General features: G+C 53.5%; 1 protein-coding gene across 1 annotated transcript in view; it reads left to right on the top strand.

Annotated features, from left to right (window-relative positions):
• Positions 1-10,820, top strand: part of UNC93A (unc-93 homolog A) — a 29,110-nt gene that overhangs the window by 8,927 nt on the left and 9,363 nt on the right. Inside the window, exons 3-7 of the mRNA XM_029223554.1 lie at positions 182-411; positions 2,031-2,156; positions 6,196-6,410; positions 8,506-8,641; positions 9,732-9,863. Of these exons, the coding sequence (XP_029079387.1) occupies positions 182-411; positions 2,031-2,156; positions 6,196-6,410; positions 8,506-8,641; positions 9,732-9,863 (839 nt within the window). The remainder of the gene's footprint in view (positions 1-181; positions 412-2,030; positions 2,157-6,195; positions 6,411-8,505; positions 8,642-9,731; positions 9,864-10,820) is intronic.

Genomic DNA, 10,820 nt, shown 5'->3' with positions numbered 1-10,820 from the left:
GCTGAACGAGAAAAGACACAGATTTTTGCGTTCATCTGAGGCTAAGGGGCAACTCTGTCAAGCAGAGCACCACCAATGACACGGCAGTGCTTCACTGGGCCAGGCAAGGAGCTTCCTTCTCCCTGAATGGAGGGAAGAGCGGAGAGCCCGAGGCACCCCATGCCCGCGTTTCATTTCTCAGGTACACACTGATCCCCACTTCCATCCTGCTGGGACTTGGAGCGGCCCCGCTGTGGTCTGCGCAGGGCACCTACCTCACCATCATGGGAAACACGCACGCAGAGAAGAGAGGAAAGGTTCGCAGAGACGTGGTCAGCCAGTATTTTGGCATCTTCTTCCTCATATACCAGTCGTCTGGTGTGTTTGGCAACCTGATCTCGTCTCTGGTGTTTGGCCAGACGCCCGCTCAAGGTAACAGGAAGGAAGTGGTGACCGTGGAGGGCCCCTGGTCCCTCTACACACGTCCTCATTCAGGACTTGAGCAGGTGGTCCCGTGAGGCCGCAAGGCATGGCTCTCAGGCTCCCTGTGCCTCAGGGTCACCTGGCCCCCGGCTCTTCCCCAGGCAGTCTGGTCGGGTCTAAGGGTCCGTCTGGTCCACGGGTGCCCCAGCGATTCCAACCCTGGCCTCCCCTGAGCACAGGGGAGCCTGAGGTGCCCTGGGGAAACTTAGGGCCACCACTCAACTGTGGAACTCGGGTTCATGGAGTCCTTTACTATCCTTCTAGACTAAGAACGGGTCCCATGGATTTATTTTGCCCCTGAATTGATCCATTCACCAGCGTTTTCCTTGTTACACAAAGGACCACTTATCACTTAACTGACTTGAACGTTTGGTGACTGGTGCTTTGATTCATCTGCCCGACCACACTCAGACAGGGCTGCAAAGTGCGGATCTGCCTTATGCCTGCCCCCTTTGATGTCTGAGGACTTGGACCAAAAGGACAGAGGAAATAAATACCTTCAATTCTCACAGGAAATGTACGAATGGGGGAAAATGTTCTAACTCTCCTGCTCTTATCAGGATCATGTCTCTCTCTCTCAGCCCTGATCCTGTTAACCCATGTAAAGTCCCACGTTTGGGAAACAGTAATAAAAAATCCGTCTCCCCTTTTTGCCCATGTGATGTCATCACTTGCTAAGTGCATCCACAGAAGGGAACCTTTACGATGGACAGATACCAATCGTTACTCAGTATTGGAGAAACCGTCAGCAATCAGCCAACAGAAGCTGGGGTGAAGGTTCAGTCTCTGACATGACTGTGGTGAAGGAGCGAACGGGTTTACTTTTAAAGACATATAGACAAGCGAGCTTCAGTCCCTGCCCGATCATAGGACACAGAATGTGAGGGCTGGAAGGCACTGAGAGAACACTGCAAGTTTTCTCAACCTTTCTAGGCTTCCAGCCTCCACACTGCCTTCTCATCCGACGAGCTGCGCATCTCACCGGCCAAGGGGATTTTGCAGCATTTTATGTGATAAAATCTGTTTGATGGAAACAATGAAACACTGAGTGTTCTTTCCTCCATGACATCCATCGTCTCTCTCCCGAGATTCTGATGTAGGCCTGCTGAGGGTCATTGATCGTTCAAATTTTATTCTTTTAATGGAGGAGAAAGTAACATTCAGAGAAGGTATGCAATAACCTGCCGGAGGTCATGGGACTGGTTCCAGATGAATCTGAGAGAGAACCCAGTGGGCCTGACACCCAGTCTAATGTACTCTAGTTCTGAATTAATTCCGAAAAGGGGACGAGGTTCAATTACGTCAAGAATGTAGTGTAACAAGTCACCGACATTTATTGCACATTGGTCCAGAGTGTCTTAAAATCAAGTACCCAGACACGTGCCCAATGGGAAAAGCATTCTGGGACACTGGGTCAAACGAGCCCTTGTCTCGTGACTCTGGCCTATGGTGATGTCTTGTCCTCTGCGTGTCCAGGCTCCTTTTCCCTGGGCGTTTTCTTCCTTGTGTACCGTCTCCTGTCAAGTTACCCGTGTCCTCAAAGCACCTCTTTGCTTCCTCCTTCACAGGGGCCATCCCGGAGAAGCAGCTCCTGCACTGCGGGGCCAGTGACTGCCTCATGGCCACGGCGTCCACCAACAGCACCAACCGTCCCTCCCAGGAGCTGATCTACACCCTGCTGGGCATCTACACGGGTACGTGCTCGGCACCAGGAACCCAGGCAAAGTGAGCCCATCGCCTTCCTGGGTTGAAAAGACCACCTGCTCAAAGTATGAATAGTCTCTCTTCACCTGCAAAAGCCCCACAAAACGCGTTCAGCTGGGTTGTACTCAGCCTTTTCCACATGAGACCGAATGCACCAGCCTCTGCTGACCGAGGTCTCCTGTGGTGATAGAAGCACTTCACGTCTGCACCATCCAGGCCAGTAGCCATTACGTGCACTTGCTTAAATTCTAATTAACGAAAGTAAAATTACTGTTCTGAGCTCACAGCAGCCACGTTCCAAGTGCTGAATGGCCATGCGGAGCGATGGCGGCCCCATCAAGTGGACCACGGCCTTGGTGGGTTGGCTATTTGTGTTCTAAGTACGTCCAGGTGGGTTTAGGGAGTCCCAAATCCCGGTGTTATCACCTTTTTCCAAGGAGTACATTTGAACGGTTTCTGCTGAGAGGCTGGGTTTGGGCACGGGTCTCCCCGGCACCCACCCCCGGGCATCGGCGAGGCCTTGGGGCTCCCACTGCTGGTCACAGGGCAGCGGAAGGCACAGGACATTGGAAGTTCATGAAAGATGGTTGCCCGAGGGAGTGAACCCCTATGGTTCTTATCCTTAGACGCTCATTTGAATGGAAAATGTTTATGTTAATAGCTTTCTAGATGACTTTGCTCTTACGGATGTGTCACCACTTTGACCCTTAGACTAGTTTTGTTGTTGTTGTCACCATTTGAAGAAAATTTAAGGGTATTCTTTGTCATTCTTTTTTTTTTTTTTTTTGCGGTACGCGGGCCTCTCACTGTTGCGGCCTCTCCCGTCGCGGAGCACAGGCTCCGGACACGCAGGCGCAGCGGCCATGGCTCACAGGCCCAGCCGCATGTGGGATCTTCCCGGACCGGGGCACGAACCTGTGTCCCCTGCATCGGCGGGCGGACTCTCAACCACTGCGCCACCAGGGCAGCCCTGTCATTCTTGAATTCTAGAATCTGTAAAGGTCTTGGACTGTGCCCTTCTTAAAGACCAAGAGTCTGATAGGTATCGCAGTTGGTGGGACTGAGTGCAGGACTCCACTGGGAATCAAAGGTCCAGAGGCCACGTGCATGGTCAGTTTGTCTCGCCTGTGAGATAAGCTGCCACCAACACGCCGGTCTCTTTCGAGGTTGCTTCCAAGTCAGAGGTGCCAAGTGAGCCCTTTATGCTACAAGGCAGAGCGAGCGCTGGCAGACGCCGAGCAATGTGCTAGAACTTCTGTGGCCCAGAAACCAGCCCAACAAGACCCTGACTTTCAGTGACCTTAGAGTCCAGATGTGCCTTCAACTAACCAATATTTGATAGGACACATGTTTTGAACAAAGTTCCCAGTTGACATGTAGTTACATCTTCTGGGGAAGTTGCGTTCTAGGGCAGCTTTGATGGTGGTGGTACCCAAGCCAGGTGTTGAAGGGTGAGTAGGAGTTTACCAGGCAGAGAAGGGGACGTGAACAACACTAAAGGCGGAGAAGCCCCAGAGGGAGCCAGAGTGGCTGGAGGACAGGGGCCTGGAGGGGGCAGAGGAGCCAGAGACAGGCGTGACCAGCGGTGGCCTTGAGTCTGGACGCGCACTTATTTGTCTTGTAGACAGATTCTCGTGTTAGTTTAGTGTGGGTGTGAGAAAAACTGCGGACAGAGAAACCAGTGCAGGGGCGACACAGTGACCCAGAAGACGAAGGGGAGTGAGGACGGTGTGCAGAGCGAGGGAGGGGCGGCTCAAGAGAGTTAAAGCGACAACTAGCAAGACCGGACACGGGATATGGGAGCGGATGGGCCGACATTCTGTTTGGGAAACGTTCAGCCTGATGTGAGGGCAGAACAGTGAGTCCCCTGGGCGGTTAGGGACCTTCCACAGAGGTCCTGGTTCACAGAGAATCCAGCCGCCTAAGTCCAGACGTTTATGTAAAGCAGGGACCTTGCAGACGTCATACGGGGAAACTCTCTTAGTATCTGGATCCTGGTTCGCAGGGCTTCACACCCTTCTTCCTTCAAGCAAGGCCATGTTACCACAAAGACAAAAGAAAATTATAAAAAACAGAACTAAAATAAGAAAGGAGAAAAAGAGACCAACGCAAAGAGAGTACCATCTCCCTGGAGTAATTTTCTAGGACTCCTGGGCTCTGTCCTCACGAGGCAGCGTATTAGCCCTGCCACCAGCAATCGCCCAGTCCACGCCCCTGCAGATGGCCCTGGACCAAGGGACCCTCTGGACACGCGTCTGTGTCCTGGTGAACATGTGGCTTCTAGTCCTACCCCCGGCCACCGCCGCTGCATCTCAGCCCCTGTCCCGGGGAAGCTGTGTCCTGGGGCTGCTCCGAGCTCAGGCCGGGGAAGGAGCTGTGGCAAGTGGTGGGTGTTCACAGCCAGCTGATGTGCCGGTTTGGAGGAGCGCCTGCGTGCGCTGACTTGCTTTGACAGTTAAGTGGGAATCATGACCCCAGAGGACGTCAGTGCCATTGTGAAATGTCTGCGGACAAGAGTCCGGCCTAATAAACTTGGTCACAAGGTTGAGTTACCATGAAATGGGGGAGGGGACCAATGCTTAGCCAAGAGGAAAAGTAGCTGAATTACAGAGATAAAGCTTAGATGTAAAGTGGTACTCCTCAGCATGAAAATGTATTTATTAACTACGGACTTCTCTGGGATGCGTGGGGGGACTGGTTTTACCATTTCTCAGGCAATTTGGAGGAGGGCTGACTTGGTAAGCCTCACCGTTTCAGTACGGCTCAGGCAGCTACACCACAGTGAGGGGCGAGCCTGCTGCCTTGGGCGTCTGTGGCTACAAGAGATGGAAGAATAGCAGACAAGGTTGGGGACCAGTAAAGACACAAAGTGGCTCAAATCCTCTTTAAAGGGTGATGGGTCAAAGCCAGCAATAAGCGATAAAAACTGTTCTGAAGTGTCCCCGATCCCACCAGGGAGAGGAAAGACCACCACCGGTCCTGAATTCATCTGTGGATCCCAAACCATGTGTATCATTATCATTGTAGATGGAAGAACAGTAGAGACATAGGAAATGACAAAGGGCCCTCAGCCTCAGTGAGGGAGTGAAAAGGTGTCCACGTAAAGAACAGGAAGATTAAACAGACATTTGTTCTCCCTCGAGAGACAGGAAGGTGGGTTCATGGCAGAGAAAGAGATCTCGTCATTACCTTCTGGAATCATGAAAGTACAGGATATCCCCTCAAGGGTGAAAGGAATAGTTGTCTTGAGTCATTTTGTGATAGATCCCCTGTTCACATGGTCCCAAATACAAATATTGTAAAAGGGAAAATCCCCCTCTCACCGCCACCCAGCTTTCCCGCAGCCGTAGACAACCCACATAGTCTTTAATTCTTAGACACACCTACCGCACGTCTAAACAAATATGTCTTTATGCCCCTCCTTATCCAAATCAAATGGGAGCACAGTAGACTCCCAGCTCTGCACCTGGCTTTTCCTTTCAGCCATTTGTCTTGGGGGGAAACTTCCCATCTCAGTATGCAAAGAGCTCCTTTCCTTTCTCCAAACGCATCATCCCACTGGGGTTGGGAGATACCCTAATACATGCAGCTCCTACCACAGGACGTTTGGATGAAGAGATTTGGGATGAACATGAAGAGAAGCCAATGGTAACTTTCCTGGCGGGACCCATAACCCTGAGAAGGGAGCCTAGCTGTTGGTAGAAATTACTTTGAGGATTCTGACGAGAGAAATGGTGCATGGTTAAGGGCCCTGAGGACCTCGGGGGTCTCTCCCCAGGTGTCTGTGTTTCCCATCACCTGCTCTGTGGGTGAGACAGCCCGACAGCCACAGAACCAGCACACGAGGATCGAGGCAACGTGTGTGGCCTCCGAGTCCACAACAGGGGTCAGGGGCTCAGCCTGCCTCCGTCACCTGAAATGTGGATCTGAAACCGACCCTCCGTTTCGAGAGGAGGAGGAGGTGAGGAGATGAGTCCGCGCGTGCGCGGTGCCGCTCTAGCCCTGTCCCCCCCTCCCCTGTCCTTTCAGGGAGCGGCTTCCTGGGGATCCTGCTCACCGCCGTGTTTCTGAAGCCCGTAAGAGACACTCAGCAGAAAAGTGAGGGAGAGAAGCAAGCGTCACCGTTCTGGTCCACTTTGCTGTCGACGGTCAAGCTGTTCAGAGACAAGCGCCTCTGCCTCCTGGTCCTGCTGCCGCTGTACAGCGGGTTCCAGCAAGCCTTCCTGGCCGGCGACTACACGCGGGTAGGACACGAGGCCGGCGGGGCCGGCACGGGGTCCGGGGCTGCGCTGGGTCCTTCCCGGCCCCAGGAGAGCCGCCGTGTGGTTAGGACATCAGCCCACCTGGGAACACCCCTCACTTGAGATGTGTTTTCAGGGAAAGGACCAAAGCTGCTCCGGAGTCATCGCAGGGACACTTACTTGCCTGCATCTCACCCTGTGTCCTCATTTTAGAGTGAAAAATAGGGAAAACCATGAAATCCACAAATAACACTGAAATTCCTTATTACCTAGTTTTTAAAATTTTTTTATTTTATATTGGAATATAGTTGATTTACAATGTTGTGTTAGTTTCAGGTGTACAGCAAAGTGATTCAGTTATACATATACACGTATCTATTCTTTTTCAAATTCGCTTCCCATTTAGGTTATTACAGAATATTGAGCAGAGTTGCCTGTGCTATACAGTAGGTCCTTGTGGGTTTTCTATTTTTTTTTTTTTTTTTTTTTGGTGGTACGCGGGCCTCTCACTGTTGCGGCCTCTCCCGTTGCGGAGCACAGGCTCCAGACGCGCAGGCTCAGCGGCCATGGCCCACGGGTGCAGCTGCTCCACGGCATGTGGGATCTTCCCGGACCGGGGCACGAACCCGTGTCCCCTGCATCGGCAGGCGGACTCTCAACCACTGCGCCACCAGGGAAGCCCGGGTTTTCTATTTTAAACATAGCCGTGTGTACATGTCGATCCCAGACTCCTAGTTTATCCCCCCACCTTTTCCCTTTGGTAACCATAAGATTTTTTTCTAAGTCTTTGAGTTCGTTTTGTAAATAAGTTCAGAGGTATCATTTTTTTTTAATTCCACATATAAGTGATATCATATGATGTTTGTCTTTCTCTGTCTGACTTACTTCACTTAGTATGATCATCTCTAGGTCCATCCATGTTGCTGCAAATGGCATGATTTCATTCTTTTTAATGGCTGAGTAATATTCCATTGTATATATGCACCACATCTTCTTTATCCATTCCTCTGTTGATGGACATCAGCAGGTTGCTTCCATGTTCCATCCCCACCCCAGCTCCCTCCCGGGAAGGCTTGCCAAATGGGCCAGATAAAAGGCAGGGTAAAAATCTGAATTTCAGATAAACCACAAATATCTCTCAGTGTAAGTATGGTCCTGAGTATTTGGACACCCAAGAGTTTCTTTGGCAGCCCTACTCTTAGGACAGTCCTGTTGGGGTCTTGGAGTTTCAAAGAATGAAGACAGAATGACAAACAGTCCTCCCGCTATCCAGATGCAAGGGGCCTCCTAGCCAGTCTCCTGTCTGTCCCCAACCCTGCCCCCGAGTCGTGGCAGGAGCACATCTTCTCACCTCTATGGAGATTCCCTTCCTGTTCCTTCCATCTTCTTCTTTTTTATTAAGACTTTATTTTCTTAGAGCAGTTTTAGGTTCACAGCAAAACTGAGCAGAAAGGACAGAGTTCCCTCACACCCTCTGCCCCCACACGGGCACATCCTCGCCCGCTGCCCGCCTCCAGAGGGTCCGTTTGTTACAACTGAGGAACCTACATGGATACATCGTCATCACCCCGAGTCCACAGCCTATCTGAGGGCTCGTTCTTGGTGCTCTACATTCTCAGGGTTTGGACAGATGCATAATGACATGAAACCATCATTATGGTATCGTTCAGAGGAGTTTCAAGGCCCTAAAAATCCCCTGAGTTCTGCCTGTTCATTCCCTGGCTCTGTCCTCACCCAGCTGTCTTATAAGCAGGATGGGAAATGACCCACACCAGCAAGAAGAGTTCAAATTCGCCCCTGTATAAATAACATATGGTACAGACACGCGGGGAGAAGTTTGCCAGGCAGCCATCCAGAGCGTTCCCTGTTAGTTCTTACTCAGAGGAGGGTTTTCCTTACAAGCACAGGTGTTCTCCACCCTGGGAGCTGGAGGCCAGCTTCGCGGGCCAGCTTAGCGGGCCAGCAGTCACAGGGCAGAAAGCGTTTTAGCATGGGCTGTATTCCCGGATCAAAGTGAACCCCCAAACTGCAACTTCAGAGCTCAGCCCTGGAGCAGACCTGAGGCAGTGCCGGTGACTGGCCTGTGCTTCTCCTCCAGTCCTACATCACCTGCGCCCTGGGGATCCAGTTCGTGGGCTACGTGATGATCTGCTTCTCAGCTGTCAACGCACTGTGCTCCGTGCTGTATGGGAAGCTGGCCCAGTACACGGGCAGGACCGCTCTCTTCGCGCTAGGTAGGTGGACCGTGGACGCACAGTGGACGCACTCCTGGGGCAGGTCTGGCTCCACTGCGGGCGATTAGAGCGTGTGTGATGAGGGCCAGGGTTGGGGTAAGGATGGGGTTTGGTGGAGGCACAGAAACGGGGCCCACACCCGCAGTGGGGGCCATGGGGTCAGGCAGGAGACAGGGAGCCTTCCAGAAGGAGGAGATCTGTGTTCACGTGGGGGATGAAGCTGGTCTTCTAAACGGGCATCACCTTCTATTTTTCTTGAGGGAGGAAGAAAGATCGGAGACAGCATGAATAAGGAGAAATGAGGGTGTTAAGGAGACAGCTACCTGGTGGCCCAGTCAAGGCCCAAAGGGTCTGTGGTGATGCAGCAAGAGGGAGGGAACACATTAACCATTGGTCAGTGCTCACTGGGGGCCAAGTAATTTGCTTTATATTGAGGAGAGAACAGAGAAGCATAGTAACTTGCCTAAGGTCACACAGCCTCGGAGAACCCAGGATGCACCTGCTGCTTCTGCTCCTCGGCAGTCCCTGAGGGTCATAAGCTGCTCTGTTCCCACATTCGAGGGACATCACAGTGTCTGCAGAATCGCGAGGCCAGGGCTTAGGATTCATTATGATGAGGTCCGGAGGAATGAGGAAGCTCTCCCCCAGCCTCTCCCTCCTTGTCCTGTTTGCAAGCCCCAGCTCCCCCGCTGGGGGCACCCCTTCCCGTCCCCTCTTCATGCCCCCTACTCAGTGAGAAGCAGGGGTCCCACCACTCGCTCCTAATGAAGAAGCCCTTCTCTCTCCCACTCTGAACCCCCATAATCTGGGGACCCCTCTGCCCAGCAAGGCGACACTTTCCTCTAAGACACAGAGGTGTGTCACCCCCAGGCCCCCCACCCGATGATGTGGAGGCCAGAGGTGGATGGAATCGCACACCTGCCAGGCGTGCCCTGCATTTCACCTGCAGTCTCCGTGTGCCACGTCAAAACCCACCTGAAGAAATCAGTCTGGATTATTTTAGGAAACATCATTCCTGCCTGAAGCAAATGATCAGAAGACTCGTCCTGTAGCACAGCGTATCTGAGAGAAGTCCTTTCCCCGCTCACAGGTGCCCTGATCCACCTGTCTTGCATCACCGGCCTCCTGCTGTGGAAGCCTCACCCCCGCCAGCTGCCTTTGTTCTTCGTATTTCCGGGCCTCTGGGGCGCGGCTGACGCCGTCTGGCAGACACAGAACAATGGTGAGTGCCCGGCACAGAGCCATTCCTGCTCAGGTGGCCCCGCCTTGGCCAGTCATGGGGGGACACGTGGTGGGTGGAGGGCCCCCCAGGGGGGTGTGGTGACATGTGCAATAAGGGCAGTGGAGCGGGGACCACACAGGTGGGAGGGCTCCAGTTCCACACTGGGGATTTGCAGTGCTTTCTCTGAGTGTCTACTCAGACCCATGATGTACATGAAGTGTGCAACTTTCTCTCCTGAAGCGATGGGTCCTTCGTGGCTTCCCCCGGAAGAGCTGGTCTGAACAGGACAGCCGCTCTCAGCTGAGGTTGGGGACAGGCGGAAGCGCTTACAGGTTACCGTGACAACGTCCCTGCAGTGGCTCTAGGGCTGGTGGGGGGGAGGGTGTCAGTTTTCGGGAGAACGGAGTTAAGGGCGGGAGGGTCAGCGGAGGCTTCATCGTGGGGGCCACGCCCAAGTGGGCTCCTGTCGGATAATCCTCCAAGCAGCGGAGTCAGGGAGGTGGGGAGGCCGGGAGGGAGCCGTCTTTGTCGCTTTAGTGCCGCAACAGGACTCCACAGACTGGGGGGCTTATAAACAGCAGGCATTTACTGCTCAGAGCTCTGGGGCTGGACGTCCAGGGTGAAGGCATCGCAGATTCGGCGTCTGGAGGGCTGGTTCACAGAGGCTCTCTCTTGCCGTGTCCTCATGTAGAGGCAGGGGCGAGGGGCCAATCTGGGGCCCCTTCGCAAGGGCACTGACCCCTCCCTGAGGGCCACACCCCACGACCTCGCCCCTCCCAGAGGCCGTCGCCTTGGGGTTTCAGACACTGAGAGGAGAGGCTGGCTGGCCCGATGTAGGGCCGACGTACCGCTGAAGGGCCCACTTTCACTCAGCGCTGGTGTGGAAGCAGCAGGCGTTTGGGGCGGGGCTGGCAGGGTCACTGCTGCCGTGGCTCAGGGGACCGTGCGGACCCGCCG

This window comes from Monodon monoceros, unplaced genomic scaffold, assembly GCF_005190385.1.
Source record: "Monodon monoceros isolate NGI ecotype Baffin Bay Population unplaced genomic scaffold, NGI_Narwhal_1 Super_Scaffold_15, whole genome shotgun sequence".
NCBI classification, from domain to species: domain Eukaryota; kingdom Metazoa; phylum Chordata; class Mammalia; order Artiodactyla; family Monodontidae; genus Monodon; species Monodon monoceros.
This window is presented reverse-complemented; position numbering and strand designations above follow the sequence as displayed.